Below are 21,254 nucleotides of genomic sequence, written 5' to 3' on the forward strand. Positions count from 1 at the left end.
AGGTTGATTTCTGTTTCTGAAGTGTGGTTGTGATGTGGCACCCAATGAATGGATCTTGTGATGATTGGGCCTTTTATAGGCTGACCCCTGTGCTTGGGACCCAATAGATGCTTGCCACGTGGACTGGACTGTAACTAAATCCCTTTGGACTAATCTGCAAAAACTGAAACTTGAGGACCAAACTGCAATTAACCAAAAAGGATTAAAAATGCAATTATTCGAAATTTTAGGACTAAAATGAAAATTAAAATAAAATTGAATTAAAATTGGTAAACGGAAAATAACGTAAAGTGAAACGATTAAAAATAACCAAACGGACTAAAATGAACCAACTACTAAATGAGGTACTTTAAAGTAACCTATCTCTGCCAAAATTTCGTGTGAAATGACCAAAATGCCCCTAGGGACTAAAATGACTCAAATGCAATTTTAAAATGGGTTTTAACATGGAATTAAAGCAGGAGCTTATACAAGCAAATTTAAAAGACTCAGAGACAACTTTTAAGGATCAAGAGAGTCTTAACACTGGAAATGACTAAAATGCCCCTAGGGGCTAAACTGACTCAAAATGACTCAAATGTAATTTTTGAAATGGATCTTAACATGAGATTGAAACAAAGGCTTATACAAACCAATTGAAAAGACTCAAATAATTTTCAAGGACTAAAATGGGTTTGAATGCAGGAAATGACTAAAATACCCTTTTTCATGAATTTTGTAAATAATATTGAAATAAGATGCAGAGAAAGATGCAATTGATCAGAGACAAATTCAAATAACCTGAAGTGCAAGAAAAATGTTTTTGGATGACATGAAATGCAAGAAAAGAAGAATTGAGTCAGTATTTTTAGGCCCAAAATTAGGGTATAACAAACCGTTCTCCACATTCGGCACTTGACTTCAAAGTTCCAGAAGAGATTTGGTCAGGTAATCCAGTTGATTATTCTAATTTAAGAATTTTTGGATGTCCTGCATATGCACATGTCAATGATGGCAAATTAGGTCCAAGAGCTGTTGAGTGCATATTTCTTGGTTATGCATCTGAGTTTAAGGGGTATCGTTTGTGGTGCTCTGATCCAAAATCTCAAAAATTAATTCTTAGTAGAGATGTGACTTTTAATGAGGATGCATTATTATCTCCTGGAAAACAGTCTTTTGTGTCTTCTTTTCCTAGTACAGGTAATCTGCAGAGTACTAGCGAGAAGGTGGAGTTTGTATTAAAGCCTGCAACTCCTAATGTTGATGTCCCATATTCATTTACAAATGAATCTAACATTGATGATCATGTTGTTGATGATGACCATGAAGATAATACCACTTCTCCTATTCGGCAACAAGGAGATGATTACTCTATTGCCCAAGACAGAGTTAGAAAACAAATTAGAAAGCCAGTCAGATACACTGATAGTGACAATTTAGTTGCTTATGCACTATCTGTTGCACAAGAGGTAAATGATGGTATTGAACCTGCCAGCTATACTGAAGCTGTTTCTTGTGTTGAATCTTCTCAGTGGCTAGTGGCTATGAATGAAGAAATTGAGAGCCTTCATAAAAACGGTACTTGGGTTTTGACAGAGCTTCCTAAAGGAGAACGACCATTAAGGTGTAAATGGATCTATAAGAAGAAAGACGGCATTCCTGGGGTTGAAGATCCAAGATGTAAAGCACGCCTAGTCGTTAAAGGCTTTAATCAAAAGGAAGGTATTGACTTTAATGAGATATTCTCACCTGTTGTTCGTCATACTTCCATTCGTGTATTACTTGCATTTGTTGCTTTGTTTGATTTGGAGTTGGAGCAACTTGATGTTAAGACAGCTTTTCTACATGGAGAGCTGGAAGAAGAAATTTACATGGATCAACCTGAGGGATTTATTGTTCCTGGAAAGGAGCATCTTGTTTGTCGTTTGAAGAAATCCTTATATTGCCTTAAGCAAGCTCCAAGGCAGTGGTACAAAAGGTTTGACTCTTTCATGATTGGGCAAAGTTATTGCAGAAATCAATATGATGACTGCATTTATTTTCAAAATTTTCAAAATGGATCTTTCATATACTTGTTACTTTATGTTGATGATATGCTAATTGCATCACGTGACAAGTCCTTGATCCAGAAATTGAAAACTCAACTCAATAATGAGTTTGATATGAAAGAGTTAGGTGCAGCGAAGAAAATTCTTGGTATGGAGATTCGCAGGGACCGTCAAGCTGGTAAATTGTTCTTATCTCAACAAAATTATATTGAGAGAGTGCTTGATAGGTTTAATATGAACAATTGCAAACCTGTTTCTACTCCACTTGCTGCACATTTCAAGTTATCTTCAGAACTTTGCCCAGACACAAAGGAAGAGATGGAGCATATGTCACATGTTCCTTATGCTAACGCAGTTGGCAATCTTATATATGCCATGGTATGTACTAGACCAGATCTAGCATATGCTGTTAGCGTGGTAAGCCGGTATATGCATAATTCCGGCAAAAGTCATTGGAGTGCTGTAAAATGGATTTTTCGGTATCTAAAAGGTACTTATGATATTGGCTTGGTATTTGACAGAAAAATGGCTACAACCAATGAAGTTATAGGTTATGTTGACTCAGACTATGGTGGTGATCTTGATCGAAGAAGATCTCTTTCTGGTTACATCTTTACTCTCTATAATAGTGCTATCAGCTGGAAAGCAACACTTCAATCTATTGCTGCATTATCTACAACTGAAGCAGAATATATTTCAGCAACAGAGGGTTTTAAAGAGGCTATTTGGTTTCGAGGTTTGGTCAATGAACTTGGTCTTACACAGGGTGTTCTTACTGTGTTTTGTGACAGCAGAGTGCTATTCATTTGACCAAGAATAATCGTTATCACGACAAGACCAAACACATTGATGTAAAACACCACTTTATCTGAGATGTTGTTGTTGCTGGTGAAATTATAGTTGAAAAGATTCACACTTCTGAGAATCCAGCAGATATGCTTACCAAGCCACTTCCAAATACCAAGTTTCAGCATTGTCTGAACTTGGTTGGTCTCTACAGCACTTAAGTGCCCTTTGGGGCTTTATTTGGCGATGAGCACTTGTCGAATTCGAACCAAGGTGGAGATTGTTAGATTATGTGGCTCTATTTCTCCATTTTTACAAGCCATTATGTTTGACTTTTACAAGCCAATATGTGCCTACAATCTTTGACCAAGAGAAATCATGATTTCCTTCCAATATGTGCCTACAATTTTTGACTAAGAGAAATCATGATTTTCTTCCAAGCTCCTACTCTAGGTGGATGGTCCAACTTTGATTCCTTCACTCTTAAGTATGAGATTAAGGCCTATATATATGTAAGCAACACAAAAGGCTTGATACATAGAGATATCACATAACAATTAACACACTTTGTAACATACACTTGAGTGTCCTTTTTGGTGAGAATTCTTGTTCCATTTTAGAGAGTATTTTAGGAGATATTGAGAGAAAATATTGTCCTTTGTCCTCATCACTATAAGATGACTTGTTGTACTCTTTTCTTTTACATAGTGGAACTTTGCTCGTGATCGCCCGTGGTTTTTTACTTCTCATATTGAGGAGTTTTCCACGTAAATCTTGTGTGTTATTTCTCTTATTATTTTACTTACTTCTCTTTAATTTCCAATTGCATCGATCCTGTGCTTCCGCATTGCGCTGATATCCCTAACATTTTGCATCAAATATGAGATTGAAAGAAGATATAATAAATATAGCATATCATATCTCCTTATTCTAACCATCAAACAAACTTTTAACGATTGGTGCATGATAACTTACGTTTGGCAGAGGAGACTTTGGACAACAACAATAATTATGATTTATGATTCAAAATAAATTATCTATCTGAGAAATTGTCAAATTTAAAAGATTCACGTAATTCTTTAATCAAAAGACAGTCACATGTTTCATTATTATTTGGTTGTCAAGTTTGCTATTGCTTCCTCTCCAAAAAAAAAAGGTTGGCTACTGCTTGAAATTCTACTATACAAATTGGATTTTAAAGTCCTATGCTGATCATACTATTGTTTTCTTAATGAATATCGGAGATATAGGGTAGTTACCATTAGTTGATGGTTGTTCTATGTTTGAGGTAATCAAATTGTAACTAACTTTCACATTTGTACGTAATACTATTCATTCTCCCTTAAATAATTCACGAGCAAACAATAAAAAATAGTCATCCCTACAAAATATAAAAAATAGTGGCGTAAATAAATTTCCAAGTGGATAAGCTTGACTGTTCATCATTTATGCATGAGATTCACTAGCCATCCTCTATTATTTTGTTTATTGTCCTATTTGATTGTTTCTTTTTAGAATATTTGTCCTATTTGTCAATTTCACTTTTTACTCAACCTATTGGATAAGTTTGATTTGCCTATCCAGTCAAAAAGTTTGTTGATTCGTCTCAAAAATTATTTTTAAGTATTATTTTTTTATTATTATGGTTAACAAATAACTACTCCAAATTCGATTTTTGAAGAAAATAATTTTTGTGACAATTTTTTTTCTCTCTTTTTATTGGGAAAAAATAGAGAAAGAAAAAGGGAGAGAAATAATAAGAAAATAATATGAGTATTAGAGAGAAATATATCAAAAAATTGTTATAAAGTAGTTGTATAAATATAATTTCTCTTAAATCTAGAGGGTTAATACCAATAAAATAAAAAATATAACAATGATCAAAGTTGTATATTGACATAAAAAATAAATATGAGAAGGAGGGAGTAACTTGTTTGGAAAAATACCGAGGCCCGGAAAGTTTTTTTTTTTTTTTATGATACAAGAAGCTGGAATGTTAGAGATGCATTAAAAATACAATTTTGACATAATGTTAGTATGAGGTCCTCGTGAGCTTAGTTCAACTGATAAGAACAATGCATTATATATGTAAGGCTTGGTGTTTAAATCCTGGACACCACCAAAAAAAATATGAGACGACAAATTACAAAGTATTTTTATGATAAATAATCCTGGTCATTGGTTCAACGCATTTATTTCAAAACATAATTGCCTGCATCTATCTGAGTTCATCAGAGCAAAGAATAACCAGCAATTAGTCTTATTATTTACAAAATGGAAAAAAGAGTTGCAATTGTTGGTGCAGGAATCAGTGGCCTACTTGCTTGCAAATATGCTCTACAGATTGGTTTTAATCCTGTTGTATATGAAGCTGATGATGGTGTTGGAGGACTATGGAGGCATACTATTGAATCTACAAAACTCCAAAACCCAAAACAAGCATACCAATTTTCAGATTTTCCTTGGGATTCTTCTGTAAAAGAAGATTGTCCAAGTAATAAGCAAGTTCTAGATTATGTTGAATCATATGCTCAACATTTTTCCATTATTCCTTACATAAGATTCAATTCCAAAGTTATTGATATTGATTATGTTGGAGAGTCTGATGAAGATATGAAGTCATGGGAATTATGGAGTGGTAATGGATGTCCTTTTGGCTCCAAGGGAACATGGCATATTACAGTGGAAGATACCAAGAATTTCTCAACAAAGGTATGTTTTATATAGATTGTAATTTTGTGCAAAGTTTGCATAACTTTCATATTTCATTTTCTTTTTGGTTCGTTTCATAATTACAAATGTGTTGGAAAAATAAACATAGAATTATCAAAATATTATAAACAAGAAACATTAGAGATAAATAAGGGAAATATGGTTTGAATAAAAAAAAAAAGTGAAATTAATGTGTTAGTCTTTCCCAAAATATAGTTTTACTAGAGATTTCCCAAAATATAGTTTTACTAGAGATCTGAAAGATTAATTTATGCAATTATCTAATTTTTTATTTTTAGTTACCACAATAAGATTTTTCTCTGGTAACAATTTCACAATTTTAACAAAGGTTATATTAAAATTGTGTTTTTATGGAAGAAATTTGTTGTCAACAAAAGTTAACCCAATTATCCTGAATTTTTTTTTAAAGCAATTTGACAAGAAATAATATTTAGGGATGTCAGAGCAACCGAGTTAACATTTATCATAAAGAAATTACGAAGAAAAACACTAACTTAACAATTAAAAAACTAACTTTTGTGATTAAAAAAAACATAATTACTTCAAAAGCCACATTGTGATTTGTTGATAATATAATTTTTTTTAATGTAAATGTCAGTGAAATAATTACTCCCTTCGGTCACTATTATAACCAAAAATTGACTTTTTAGGTTCATCTAATAAATGAAGTATGTGGTCTATATATAGACCACATACATCGTTTATTGAATAAACCTAAAAAGTAAATTTTTACTTATAACAGTGAGTTAGTGACCGGAGGGAGTACCTTGATAGACTTATTTGGTTCTGCGAATAATGATCTCATCTGCCACATTAATTTATGGTCCAACGATTGGTGTGGTGCATTATGGCATTGGACCCAACCTGAATTTTATGAGTTGGCATTGGACCCAACCTGAATTTTATGAGTGGCTGTCAAAAGTTTGCTCAGACTAGTTTGCTCGGACTTTTGAAGAGCTGAAATCAACTTGACATTCGTACATGTGAATCTATTATGTGTACCCTTAAAATCAAGCGTATCACAATTTATTAAGCGTGTAAACTCAACTTCTAAAGATGTTGTAAAGTATCCCCGCCGAATATATTAATTTTTGGTTTAATTGCATATTTGATCCATTATGTATTTTAGGTTTTAAGTTGGTCCGTTATGTTTTAAAAGTTTTAAGTTAGTCCCTTACGTTTTAAAAATTTTAAGTTGATCCCTTACGTTATTCACGTTGGAATAAGTTAGTCCATTCCGCAACATGATATTGAGTTTAATAAAATAGAAAAATTAAAAAAATATTTTAAAACTGATTTTTTAAATAAGTTAAATTCCACCACCCACATTGTCAACCCAAATCTTTAATCGGTCAAGTGACGGAAGTGACTAACTTATTCAAATGTGAGTAAAGTTTTGTACCAACTTGAAACTTTTAAAACATAAGGGACCAACTTGAAACTTTTAAGACATAAAGGACCAACTTAAAATCTAAAAAATCTAAAATAAACATAAGGGACCAAACACGCAATTAAGTCTTAATTTTTCAACCAATATATCCTTGTAAACTCTTTAACTTTGTCACTAAAACATAAATTGATCTAGCAGCAAGTTAATAAAGATTAACATGCTATCATGGTGTAAAATGTTTCCCTTTGCATTACAACAATACTATAGACTAGACTGAATATTTACAAAAACAGGTGCATAAAGCAGAGTTTGTTATTCTTTGCATTGGGAAATATAGTGGTTTTCCAAACATTCCAGAGTTCCTCCCTGGAAAAGGCCCAGAAGTTTTTACAGGTAAGGTTATGCATTCTATGGATTACTCTTCCTTGGACAAAGAAAATGCTGTTGAACTGATAAAAAATAAGAGAGTTACAGTAGTAGGCTCAGGAAAATCTGCTCTTGATATAGCTGCCGAATGCGCAGATGCAAATGGTGAGAATATATTTGCTCAAATATTTACAATATTCAAATTATTTTGTGTTACGACACTTCTTGATAGCACTTAATTTGAATTTCAATCCATTAACTTCTACAGGAGTCACTCACCCTTGCACGATTATCCATAGAACTGCGCGCTGGTTTCTCCTAGATTTCAACATTTTGGGCATTAGTCTCGGATACTTCTATTTCAATCGTTTCGCAGAACTTTTAGTTCACAAGCCCGGAGAACACTTCCTTCTTGGCCTTTTGGCCACCTTACTATCACCATTGGTAAGATACATTGTAGTATTATATTATCATATACGTTTCATAACCAATTTATTTGTTTTTGTAAGAGTGAACATTGTGTTCATAATTTATACATATTTGCACTCTAAATTTTCAGAGATGGGGAATTTCTAAACTTGTTGAAACATATCTGAAATGGAAGTTGCCACTGAAGAAGTATGGACTAGTACCTAATCATAGTTTTCTTCAAGAAATATCTGCATGTCAAATTGGAATTCTCCCTGATTCCTTTTTTGATAAAGTAAAAGAAGGATCCATCGAGATAAAGAAATCACAAAGCTTTAGCTTCTGCAAAGAAGGTTTGATCATCAATGAAGAAGCTAAGCCCTTAGAAACAGATGTAGTTATTCTTGCCACAGGATATAAAGGTGACCAAAAACTTAAAAGCATATTCAAATCTCCAATATTCCAAAATTACATTGACAGTTCAAGGATTTCTCTCTATAGGTCAGTAACATTTGATACTTTTTTCTTTTAATGTCCTATTTTCTTATGTATGATTTGGTCCTACAAATACATATAAAACATAATTCATCATGTCAAAAATAATAAAAATATATATATATATCTGTTTTGAAAGATTAACAGCCAAAATTCTTGAGTAAACCACCAATTTGATCTCTGCCTTTGTAAGCTAATCTTAAATTAATCCTTGACTCTATTAATATTTCAAAATAGTATTTGTCTTTGTTAAAAGTTTTTCAATTAGATAGATTCCTTTATCTATGTTTTTGTTACATGATGAGACATTTAATTGAGAAACTTTTGCAAAGACAGTGACTATTTTAAAATATTAATAGAGTCAGAGACTAATTTGAAATACAGGATGAGACATTTAATTGAGAAACTTTTGCAAAGACAAACTTTTGCAAAGACAGTGACTATTTTAAAATATTAATAGAGTCAGAGACTAATTTGAAAATGACTTACAGTAGTGACCAATTTAGTGGTTTACATATTTTCTAGGAGTGGTACATATAAATTTTAAAATTCTCTATACTAATCTATGGTAAACCACTACAGGCAAATAATACATCCTCGCATCCCAAAATTGGCAATGATAGGATATGCTGAGGGAATATCAAATATTGTTTCTAATGAAATGAGATGCCAATGGTTAGCACATTTTCTAGATGGAAACATTGAATTGCCTAGTATAAAAGAGATGGAAAAGGATGTTAAATTATGGGAAGACAACATGAAGCAATATTCCAGAAAATTTTATTGGAGATCATGCATTGTTACTTGTGGCATATGGTATAATGATCAATTGTGCAGAGACATGAAATGTAATCCGAGGAGAAAGAAGGGTCTTTTTGCGGAGCTATTTGAACCATATGGGCCCACTGATTATAATGGTCTTGTTCGTAAATGAACTTTTATGATCCTTTTTGTTTAGAGGTGTGCTATTCTCACAATTCTCACTTCAGCAGAATACATGGTAATTGGAGGGGTGCATGGAAGTTGCTAGAGAAAGCACAACACTAGTGGAGAAGTCAAGTGTCACTTTTTCGCAATATATAGCTTTATCCTTTGGTTTATTTGTCATTATTTTTCAAATGTTTACGACTTTTTTTTTTTTTTTTTTGAAAGAAATGTTTACGACTTATTGTCCTTTTCATTTATAGCAAACTTTGTTTTACCCTTCTTAGTTTATTGACTCGTCTATGGCACTCCTTTTGTTTATGTTATAACATATGGATTGTTGTTTGTTTGAGATCAAATCCTAAGCTATGCCAAAAATAAAAGACTGAAAAAAAGAAAGAAAATAACAAACGGCCGTTTTTCATGGGTGCAGATCCTCTCCATTCGGTAAGGAAATGGTCATCTCAATTTCCTTTCATAAAAACAAGACACGTGGCAAATCAATATATCAATGGCTCACATTCATTTTTCACACATGTCAATTAAAAAAATATTTATTTCAGAAACAAAAAGAGTAATTTCTTCATCTGCCGACTCTTCACTGCCTGAGGTTTAACAACCACATCCATGGCGTCGACATGGTGGCCTTCGCCAGTTTTTGCCACCACTTGCCTCCTCATGTCAACTTGTTATGTTTTTTCTGCGACTATGTTGTTGTATCTGCCATTTAAATTCTTGAACTTTTTAAGTGTTAGAAATCTTTTAATCTTCCCCATGTTTTCTTTTCTTTAATATTTTGATCTTCTTCATCGACATTGGGTAAGTTTTGTTGGAACAAAATGTGTTTAACAATAAACCTTAGAGAGTTTTGATGATAACAAGGTATTAAAAATTGTCAATTGGACTAGCTAATATTTGTTCAAGTGTACATGACCATAGTTAAAAATTTACATCATATAAAGGTTCTGAAGAACAGATGAGAGCTAAGGAATCAAGAAAAGGAAGCTTAAAGCGTCTGAAGAAAAGTGCTCCTGAAGACTAAAAGTGCTCCTGAAGTAAAAGTGCTCCTGAAGAATGATGACGTCATCAGAAGTTCAAGTTCATCAGAAGCGACTTCATCAGAAGCTGAAGCTCATCAGAAGTTGAAAATCACCATAAGCTGAAGATTCAAGAATTAACATTTCAAAAGTTGTCTATTGGAATCGAAAACAATGCAGAAGACTGGGAATGCAACGCAACGATCATTTTGGTGAAGATTTGAAGGCATTGGATGCTTATCTTCAAAGAGAGTTGACAAAGTACAAACTGTACGAAGTGTACAACCACTATCCCCACTACTCTGCAGTGTCCACACTACAAGACAAGAAAACAACTCCAGAATACAGCTACGCCTGCAAAGATGTTCCTTCACAATTGGAATGGATTTCAAATTGGTTCTTCATAGGACAACAACCAAATCAGGCAAAAGATCATTGGTCAAAGATCAAGCTTCAACAACGACTCTTTTGATGTGCTGGCAATTTCACAACGTCTCTTTCACACCTCTATATAAAGGAGTGAAGACTTAGAGATTTGGTAATGTTGAACGAAAGACTCTCAATATTTTTACAAGTGCCAAACATCTGCTGAAATTGTTCTGCATTCACTTAGAATTTATGTTTCTCAAAGTCTTATTCTAGAAATTCTTAAGTCTTAGAGTCTTATCTGATTTGTATTGTGAGCACCTTTGATTGTATATCAAGTGTTCAACTTCAAACATTTTTCTTTGTAATCTTGTTTGTTTAGAAGTCTCTTGCAGTTGTGCTTGAGCATAGAAGTCCCTTGATTGTGTTCTTGAGCATAGGAAGACTCTTGCAAAGTGTGCTTGAGCAAAGGAAGTCTCTTGCTGTGTGCTTGAGTAATTGTAATCAGATATTACATTTTAGTGAACTCTCCTTGGAAGTGCAAGGGGGACAAGACTACTTTCGGTTTGTGGAAGGAACCTGTATAATTGCTTTGTGTCTTTCTTCTTCTTTCTCTCTATCTGTTTTTATCCGCTGCATTCAGATTCTGATTATCACTTCAGAAGCTGTCTCACTTAGCTTCTGACCAGTGTGTTCAGTTTAAGAGAAACGAAGAATTTTTCAAAACACAATTCAACCCCCCTTCTTGTGTTTTTCTCACCTTCAATTGGTATCTAGAGCCTTGGTCTGTTAACTCAACACTTAACAGTGTAACAGAAAAAGATCTGAGAAAAACATGTCTAGTAGTACTTCTACTTCTGGATCTGGACCTGATCATACTATTGTTGCATATGATTATAGTGACAACAAGAAATCCAGCGTAGGAAAGAGTCCTAAGTTCAATGGAGACGCTGAAGAATTTTCTTGGTGGAAAACCAACTTCTACAGCTATGTCATGAGTTTAGATGAAGAACTATGGGACATACTTGAAGAAGATGTTGGTGACTTGGTTCTTGATGAAGAAGGAGCTGCTGTTGATAGAAAGAAACATACTCCTGCTCAGAAGAAACTCTACAAGAAGCATCACATTATCAGAGGAGCACTTGTCACTGCTATTCCTAAAGCAGAGTACATGAAGATGAATGACAAGTCAACTGCTAAAGCAATGTTTGCTTCTCTTTGTGCAAACTATGAAGGCAGCAAGAAAGTTAGAGAAGCAAAAGCTCTTATGCTGGTTCATCAGTATGAGTTGTTCAAGATGAAGGATGATGAAACTATTGAGGAGATGTACTCAAGGTTTCAAACTCTAGTCTCTGGACTACAAATACTGAAGAAGAGTTATGTTGCTTCTGATCATGTGAGCAAGATACTCAGAAGTTTGCCTGCTAGATGGAGACCAAAGGTGACTGCCATTGAGGAAGCTAAAGATTTAAACACTTTAAGTGTCGAAGATCTTGTTAGTTCTCTCAAAGTTCATGAGTTAAGTCTTAATGAACATGAGTCTACTAAGAAGAGTAAATCAATAACTCTTTCATCCAAAGGCAAGTCATTAAAAGCTCTCAAAGTAGTTGAATCTGAAGAAGAAGAACCATCTGGTTCAGACTCTGAAGAAGAAGAAGATGCTGCTGAAATGGCTATGCTCTCCAACAGACTTCAGTATCTGGCCAAGAAGAATAGGAAGTTTCTGACCAGAAGGAGTAATATCAGAAGCTCAAAGAGAGAAGATCAAAAGGGTTGCTTCAACTGTAAGAAACCTGGACATTTCATTGCCAATTGCCCTGACCTCGAGAATGATAAGTCAAAGGACAAGTCAAAGAAGTCATCTTTCAAACCAAGCAAATTCAAGAAGAGTTTAATGGCAACCTGGGATGATTTTGGTGAGTGGCCGGGGCTTCTTGTCGAAAGGCATCAAACTTTACGTGAAAAGCAGAAACATCAGCCAGAAGTTGGTTGCAACGCTGCGTCTGTTCTTCAAGTTGGGCCTGACTAGTTTTCTTTTGTTGAAAGCTTTGGCTAATACCATCGAGGAGAGGCTCCAACACTTGGAAAAAGTCTCGAAATTTTGATCCTGAAGGAAGTTCGCCCAACTTGCGAAGTAGTTCTTTTACCTCATCGATGACAATATCATCCTGCTCAATGGCCTCCGACAGGTTGGCTCTCAAAACTTTGTTTCGAAACTCCGTTAAGAGGTTTTCTTTCGAAGTTTCTGATGGATCATCAGTGGAGACATTCGAGGACTTCCCACCACTTTTCGAGAAGAGAACGTCGTTCTTCATCAAGAAATCGAAAGCGTCCAAAGGGTTAACCTTTTCAAGACGATCCAGCTCTTCTTGACTGATGATTGTATCTGTTAAATGAAGGCTTGCCATTGACGTGATCTTTTTCGATGGGTGGTCACGTTGATCAGAGACCTATTTCACAAGGAATGGCCCTTCATCCTCAGTCAGTTTCTCCAGGTCTAAACCTTCATCATGTGCTTCTAGTGGTTGATGAGGAGAAGTCATTTCGACGTCAAGAGGAGTGCTGGTCTCGACGCCCTCTTCTTCTTCAACAATAGGAGTGGCAGTTACTATATCAAGCTGACCTTGTTGAGATGTATCAGCAATGCTATGCTCGATACCTTGAAAGGGATAGATCAATTATTGTGAGAGATTGTCAAAATAACATGAAACAAAATTTATTGAATGTGGCATTAGTTTAATAAATTACCTTTGATACATTATCACCTACACAGGAATGAGCACTGCTGGGATTGGAGTCCTTGTGACCGTGTTTGCTCCTCTTGGAGCTTGATTTGGCCGGAGACCCTTCTGTATGCGTTGTCTCGACAGTAACTTCCTGGACCTTGTGTTTCCTCTATCTTCGACCCTCTTTGGTCTTGGGTACTTCAGAGGTTGTGGTAACATCGATAGCCTCAGGAAGAGAATCAGGCTGAAAAGAACCTCAAAAAATTCTACGTTGGAGACACTATCATACAATGTAGTATTTAAAGAGTGATCGAGGCAAAAGGACTTACATGGTCTTCAGATGCGGGATTCTCAGTTTCCTTGGGAGATGGTTCGGGAGAAGGATCAACTTTCTTTTTCTCTGATTTGGAAGATTTCTTCTTTTTTGATGATTTCTCTGACTTGGACTTTGAGGGTTTTGGTGCGTTTTCATCATCGCCTTTGTCGCCATCTCCTAACTCTAGAGAAACAGCTGTGAGCAAATGGATAGAAAGATAAGTAGCAATTTCTTTGTCTCTCTAAATTGTTTGTTTGTTCTAAAAGTTGAAAAATTTCTTACCTACTCCTATCGGAGAAGTGATTCGAATGTGAGGTAGGTTTAAATGAAGATGACCTCTAAATGTGGTAGATTGCATTTGGACGCAGACACTTTATCCTCATCTTTCTTTACTAATTTTCGTTTCATTCCCAGTAAAGAATCACAAGGTAGCGCCAATTCACTAGTTGGCAGTGGTGGGAATTTCATTTTAAAATGTAATGCAAAATGATATTTACTGGGATTAAAAGGTGGAAACTTCATCGCAGGAAGTTTGTCATAAATTTTATCTCTTAAAGTTTAGGCAGCATAGTTAACTGTCCTTTTTAAATGCAAAGGGTCATATGCAGTTTGAAAGTATTTTTGAAAAGCCTGAATTTCTCGAATATGTGTACCTTTGCTCTTCTTTGTTTTGTTTTACACAATGTTAAAAGCAAGAATCAGTTGAGGAAGCAAAGTGTCAGGATTCACTAGATTGGTTTGGCGTTTATAATAATCTCACCACCATCGAAAGAATGCCTCAGTGCATGCATAAGATAAAACAAATGAAGTGCGCTTGAAAACAATAGTTTGTTTCTCAGCTTTGCGTAAAGTTGATCTCCATACATGTTCTATCAATGGCTTCCTCAAGTCATCTACACTTTTATACAAGGAGGTAGGCTTTGGTTGAACCAAACCAAATTGTCTGGCAACATGATTTGGCTGGTAGCCATACACCCTGTAAGGACTACCAGTTGTGATCCTGCTGGACAAAAATGTGGGGGTCAAATAGGCTTCCCATATGGCATTGGTTTCTGCCTCATCTTCGATAGAGGTTGCTGGAAATTCCTTTGTAAACCAAGTTGGCCCTCGAGATCTGATGGCGAATGGGGCCATGGCAGGGGGTGAAAACATCACACCCTAAAAGAGCATTATAAGCAATGGAGAACAAATCTTGGGAGCTCCTGTTTCCATACTGAAGCATAACCAAGCCTATTCCTTCGATGGATCTGTTTTCATATGCTTTCGAAAGATGAGTAGGGAGGCTTATTGCCAGTTTCGTCCAAAAAGTGGCCAAAAGCCACACTTGAAACAACCAAATAGGACTAGGTATAATAAGACTGCCTCTGGATGGGTATTCTTTGACACTAGCCACTGCTTGATTCAAATTTTCATACAAAGATCCTAAAATGAGTTTTCCTAGGCAAATGTCCCTCCCTTCAAGTAATTGAATGGCTAGGGTTGTGAATTTTTTAGGAATTTGAATGGACCTTGAACAGAAAATGAACATAGATAACCAATAAGTTAGGAAGGCGATGTGCTCTATGTCAGAAACTTCAGCGGTTGAAGTATCATGGTGGTCTATGATAAAATTGCCATACGCAGGTCTGGCAAAGTCAAATGAAAGTTCTGAAAAGTGATTATCAGGATCAAAAGTTTGACCGGTGGGTTTAAGGCCAGTAAGATCGGCGACGTCTAGCAAAGTAGGTGTGAGCATACCATATTTTAAATGAAGGCTGCTAGTCGAGGGATTCCAGAAGTGCAAAGCAGCAATTATCATTTCGTTGTGGTATTTGGGTCCTTGCCTAGACAGCTGGATAAGGTCAAAGATTCCTATCTCTTTCCAAAACTGACTTTCCTTCTTTTCTATCTTGTCTAACCAGCAAATGTATGGTTCATTGTTATCAATTTTTGGCTCTGTTCTGAACTTAGACTTTAAGAAACTCAGGTCGTACGAACCTTTGGTAAAGATCAAAGGCGATTGTTTTTCAAAACAGGGAAAAATGGCTCTAAAACTTTCTAGGTTTTCTTTGTCTACCGGAAGAGGCCCTAAAAATGCATGTGGTGATTTAGGGCAAGAGATAATTACCTGGGATTTCCAGATTTTCTCTTCGGCCTCCTTAATATCTAGTTCCTCTATGAACTGAGGAGCACAACCAGGAAGTTCTTTGGTGAAATTGATGGGTTCATCGCAGGTAGAAGTCTTTGAAGATGATCCTTCTGCATTCGTCATGTTAAAAATGTACGACAGGTAAAAACGACGAACAAAATGATGTGATTTTCTGGAAAACTTTGAGATTTTTTGAAAGTTTCAGTAAAGATTTTTTTTATGGAGAAGAAGATGGAACAGTGAAAGGCTTTAGAAAGGGAAGAGTTGGAAGGTAAAGGTAAAAAACTTTTTTATAACCTTTTGATTTGGACATGTGTCAACATCCTACGTTGACAGTTTTTCAACAAAAGTGGTAGTTCCCAATGACTGAAAACGTGGCCCACTAATCATAGTGGGGACACCAAACCCTTTTTGAGATTTTCTCTATAGGATAATGACGTCATAGACTTCAATCTCGACCGGATCAAGTTATATTTGTTGGGGTCAAAAACATCTTTTTCTCCCTATCAAGAAGATGAGTCGAAAATGACGTTTCTGGGGGGGGGGGGGCAATTTGTTAGCCTATATTTTTTAGAGGCTATCATTAAATGCAGTCAAAGTAAGTTGACCTTGTGATCGAAGAAATAAAAGATTGCTCCTGGATCTTTATCGAAGTTGGACTTGCTGGAAACATGTGTTTCAGTTCGACGGACAAAAGGCAATCGCAGGGCAGTTTTTTCGAATAAGGACAAGTAGCAGACATTTCCAAGGCGCATTTGAATTTCAAATCGAATTGATAGGACTTGTTGGTTTATTGCAGTTATAGGTTTGAATTCGAATTTAGGTAGTTATTTCTATTTGTATAAATAGTAGTTTTTCCCATGGAAAAGGGGTCACAATTCAATCATACAAAAAACTTATACTCAAATTATCCGTATGGAAGCGAGAAAAAAGTCACAAGTTGCAATGTATGAATCTGTGTACCAATTTACATTCAATCAATGCAATTTAATATTGTTTTCTTAAATGTCTTTACATTTTACTTGTTTCTTTTGAGCAATTAATTTAACTTTCATTTAACAACTTTCGATTGAGTTCAACTGGGGTGAATTTGATTGCTTTATTTACTTTTGTTCATTTAAGTTCTTTAAAGAACAATAATAACTTTCTTGGAAACAATAAAAGCACAAATATGTCCTTAAGATTTACTGGTTGACCTTGCAAGTAAATATTTTTAAACCAGCGATTGTTTACCAAAAAACAGTGTAAACAACAAGAAGCTGGAATGTTAGAGATGCATTAAAAAAAACAATTTTGACATAATGTTAGTATGAGACGACAAATTACAAAGTATTTTTATGTTCAGGGCCGGGCCTCCACAAGGCATGAGTCTCAAAAAAAAAATATTATAGTCCAATAGTACTGCTAAGTGTTAGATGGGTGTGTTTTTGGAAGGGTGGTTTGAGGTTCCTCATATATACGATAGTAATTTTCACCTTTGGGTGTACCGCTTATATACGGCACTTTGTATTTATCTTTTAAAAAATTTAAATAGAACATTGTTCTTTAAAAAAAATGCATTTTATTTTATTACGGGTCTCTTTTCACCTACAAAATCGAGCCTCCGTATTAGTAGGAACGCCTTGTTTATGATAAATAATCCTGGTCACAGGGACGGATTTGGACAGGGCATGGTGTGTGATGAGTCCAATATTCCAAAAATGGTCATTTTTCCCCCAAACTCACGAAATTGCTTGATAATGTGATTCAAAAATGCATTAAACAGAATGGAAAGTGGTTATTTGGGTTAAAATATGCAAATGGCAGAATTTTGACCCAAACATATTTTGTGGATAAAATGGAGAAATGGAATAGAAAGAAAGGGACGCCACACTCTCTAATCCAAGAAAGTGATAAGTCTATGGGATTGAGGATCACCACAAGAAAGGATTCTTGATATGATCAAAATTGGTCCAATCCAGAACCAAAGAGCAATTGCTCAAAAACACACATAGTGTAGTTTTTCACTCAAAATAGTCTTGTCTTTATTCATAATTTTCGCCCCTTATATATATGAAAGAGGTCACATGCTGTAATACAAGGAATATTAAAGAAAATAACTCATGAAAACTCTAAGAATTCAGCCATTAGTCTAACATTAATGCCTAGTGCTGAATAATTGCGAAAATGGTTACAAATTGATTTAGAATGAAATTGTGCAACCACAATTGATGGTGGGGGCGTCTCCCATGATGCTAATAACGTCTCCAATTGATTTCTTCAATGAATGGGCTGAAAGAAAACAATTTATTGTGCTTTAAAGTGTGGCAGCACCACTTCCTTCTTTCCCTTGATGTCATGTGCTATTTTTCTCCCTCCCATTAATGTTCTTGAGTTCTTTTCACTATACTTGATTCAGCATATTATTTTCTTTTTAAAATAAAGCAAGCACGCCATTTAAAGCTTTTGAAAGCTTTAAAATGGATAAAACACACTAGAAATTCAAACTTAGTGTTTTTTGCCAGAATTGGTCCCTTACACTTTTATTACAACATAAAAATAAAAAACATCAAAATGGGCAGCAAGCAAGCCCTCTCTCCATTCCATTGTGGCCCTCATCATACTCCCCTTCTTTGAAAGAATTCGTCCTCGAATTTGGAAGCTATACAACCTCCAGGTTCAAACACAATTCTTTCAAATTTTTGTGGTACCTTCTTTGGGAATACATCTTCACATTCCTGCAAGAGAAATTTAGTACAACTTGGAAAATTTTGAGTGTTAGTCAACAAAGCCACCTTTTTGCAAAGTAGTAAATATAGGGGCTGTTTGTTCATGACTATTTCTTGAGACTCTCCTTTTTTTTTCAAGCAAACTCTCTTTCTTTTCTTTTGATTTTTCTTTTTCTTTTTCTCTTTTTTCTTGCTCATATTTTTCTTTCATTTTCTTTTGATCATCTCTAACCTCACTAGGACTCAATGGTGCAAGAATAATCTTTTGACCAGAATGCATAAAAGAGTACTTGTTGGTTCGGCCATCGTGAAGAACACTTCTATCAAACTGCCAAGGTCTCCCTAACAACAAATGACTAGCCTCCTTTGGTACTACATCACACAAAACAGCATCTTCATACTTACCAATTTTAAAACAGACCTCTACTTGTTTATCACAAATCATTTCTGCATTTTCATTAAGCCATTGAAGTTTGTAAGGCCTTGGGTGAGGTTTTGTTTCTAATTCCAATTTAGACACCAAGCGTGTACTAGCAACATTAGTACAACTACCTCCATCAATAATTAAAGAGCATGCCTTCCCTTGAACAAGGCATCTTGTGTGGAAAAGAGTTTCCCTTTGATTTGATTCCTCCTCCTTAGCTTGATTTCCCAAAAACCTCCCAATCATGAAAAAGTCTCCACTTGGTATTTCTTCAGCCTCCTCTTCAACATACCCATCATGATTCTCTACCTCAACGTATTCATTCTCCTCAATCATCATAGTTCTCTTTGTTGGACATTGAGAAGCTATGTGACCTTGACCTTGACATTTGAAACACTTAACACTTTTGTTAGTAGAAGTACTTTGAGAAGGGTTTGTTTGTATACCTTTAGGATCAGCCATGGACTCCTTTGGAATTGATGACGAGGATCCCTCCTTCTCTATTTTATCCTTCCAACTTGAAGAGTTAGAAGAAGAACTGTTTCTTCTTACTTGGCCTTTTCTTTTGAGTTGTTGTTCCACTTTGACAGCTTGATGTACCAAGTCATCCATTTCAACATAGTGATGAAGTTCAACAATGTCACTAATGTCATGATTTAGACCATGAAGAAATCTAGCCATGGTTGCTTCATTGTCTTCTTCCACATTAGCTCTAATTTTCGCAATCTCCATCTCCTTGAAATATTCTTCAACACTTTTCGAACCTTGAGTAAGTCTTTGCAATTTGTTGTGCAAGTCTCTATGGTAATAGGAAGGTACAAACCTTATCCTCATGATTCTCTTCATCTCATCCCAAGAATCAATCGGTTGTTCTCCATACCTTCTTCTTTCTTTGATCAATTGATCCCACCATACTAAAGCATACTCCTTGAACTCAATGGAAGCAACCTGCACTTTTTCAACATTAGAGTAATTATGGCAATTAAAAATTTGTTCAATTTTAGTCTCCCATTCTAGGTATGCCTCTGGGTCACTCTTTCCAACAAAAGATGGGACTTTGATTTTTATGCCTCTTAAATGATTTTCCCTTGGTCTCCTTCTAGGCCTCCTCTCATCCTCATCACCACTACCATCATTAGAATTTTGAGACCTTCTTTCTAACTCATCAACTCTTTGTTGGAATTGTTCAGCTTGTTCTCTTAACAGCCTCTCAAAATGCTCACGCATTGCTCTCATTTGAATCGTCATAGCTGCTGTTCTAGGTGAAGGTGGATCAGACATGATTGTGAAATTTTGTGAAATTATTAACAAGTGTTTCAAATGATCCTTACCACTCAAATTGCTCTTTCAGTTCTTTAAAGAAACCAAAAACAATCAACAATCCCAAAGACTTAACACAAAGAAAGACACTAAAACAAGAAACAAAGGATAAAGGTTGACTAGAAACGAAAGAAATAAAGAAAAAAAATTAGACTGTGGCGGAAACACAAAAAGGAGCAATTTTTTTCTAATATATTGTTTTTCGTTTTTTTTGTATGAATATCAATATTGGACAGAAAAAGAAAAAAATAAGGAACAAGATGAAAGACACTTTACCAAAGTTTGGCCCTTTTTAGAACCTTGCTCTGATACCACTTGATGAGTCCAATATTCCAAAAATGGTCATTTTTCCCCCAAACTCACGAAATTGCTTGATAATGTGATTCAAAAATGCATTAAACAGAATGGAAAGTGGTTATTTGGGTTAAAATATGCAAATGGCAGAATTTTGACTCAAACAGATTTTGTGGATAAAATGGAGAAATGGAATAGAAAGAAAGGGACGCCACACTCTCTAATCCAAGAAAGTGATAAGTCTACGGGATTGAGGATCACCACAAGAAAGGATTCTTGATATGATCAAAATTGGTCCAATCCAGAACCAAAGAGCAATTGCTCAAAAACACACATAGTGTAGTTTTTCACTCAAAATAGTCTTGTCTTTATTCATAATTTTCGCCCCTTATATATATGAAAGAAGTCACATGCTGTAATACAAGGAATATTAAAGAAAATAACTCATGAAAACTCTAAGAATTCAGCCATTAGTCTAACATTAATGCCTAGTGCTGAATAATTGCAAAAATGGTTACAAATTGATTTAGAATGAAATTGTGCAGCCACAATTGATGGTGGGGGCGTCTCCCATGATGCTAAAAACGTCTCCAATTGATTTCTTCAATGAATGGGCTGAAAGAAAACAATTTATTGTGCTTTAAGTGTGGCAGCACCACTTCCTTCTTTCCCTTGATGTCATGTGCTATTTTTCTCCCTCCCATTAATGTTCTTGAGTTCTTTTCACTATACTTGATTCAGCATATTATTTTCTTTTTAAAATAAAGCAAGCACGCCATTTAAAGCTTTTGAAAGCTTTAAAATGG

The 21,254-nt window shown here is 35.2% G+C and overlaps 2 protein-coding genes across 2 annotated transcripts; one reads left to right on the top strand and one right to left on the bottom strand.

Moving 5' to 3' along the window:
* The first annotated feature begins 5,007 nt into the window (after positions 1-5,007).
* On the top strand, positions 5,008-9,415 carry LOC146946664 (putative flavin-containing monooxygenase 1). Its single transcript, XM_085744612.1, has 5 exons — positions 5,008-5,525; positions 7,230-7,467; positions 7,571-7,746; positions 7,862-8,211; positions 8,788-9,415. The coding sequence occupies exons 1-5, from the start codon at positions 5,088-5,090 to the stop codon at positions 9,137-9,139; spliced, it is 1,554 nt and encodes a 517-aa protein (XP_085600738.1). The 5' UTR covers positions 5,008-5,087; the 3' UTR covers positions 9,140-9,415.
* Positions 9,416-17,987: 8,572 nt separating this feature from the next.
* LOC146946665 (uncharacterized) lies at positions 17,988-20,090 on the bottom strand. Its single transcript, XM_085748916.1, has one exon. It carries the CDS (start codon positions 20,080-20,082, stop codon positions 18,460-18,462), a length of 1,623 nt encoding a protein of 540 aa, XP_085605042.1. The 5' UTR covers positions 20,083-20,090; the 3' UTR covers positions 17,988-18,459.
* Positions 20,091-21,254: the final 1,164 nt, after the last annotated feature.

Source organism: Medicago sativa, chromosome 2, assembly GCF_051527215.1.
Source record: "Medicago sativa cultivar Bolivia chromosome 2, Bolivia_mono, whole genome shotgun sequence".
Taxonomy (NCBI): domain Eukaryota; kingdom Viridiplantae; phylum Streptophyta; class Magnoliopsida; order Fabales; family Fabaceae; genus Medicago; species Medicago sativa.

What these genes read in the sequence shown, in the direction of transcription:
- LOC146946664 (XM_085744612.1), top strand. Translation starts at nt 5,088, where the DNA reads ATGGAAAAAAGAGTTGCAATTGTTGGTGCAGGAATCAGTGGCCTACTT. An exon ending in CCACCTTACTATCACCATTG is followed by an intron (nt 7,747 to 7,861) that starts GTAAGATACATT and finishes CTAAATTTTCAG; the next exon opens with AGATGGGGAATTTCTAAACT. An exon ending in TCAAGGATTTCTCTCTATAG is followed by an intron (nt 8,212 to 8,787) that starts GTCAGTAACATT and finishes AAACCACTACAG; the next exon opens with GCAAATAATACATCCTCGCA.
- LOC146946665 (XM_085748916.1), bottom strand. Translation starts at nt 20,082, where the DNA reads ATGACGATTCAAATGAGAGCAATGCGTGAGCATTTTGAGAGGCTGTTA.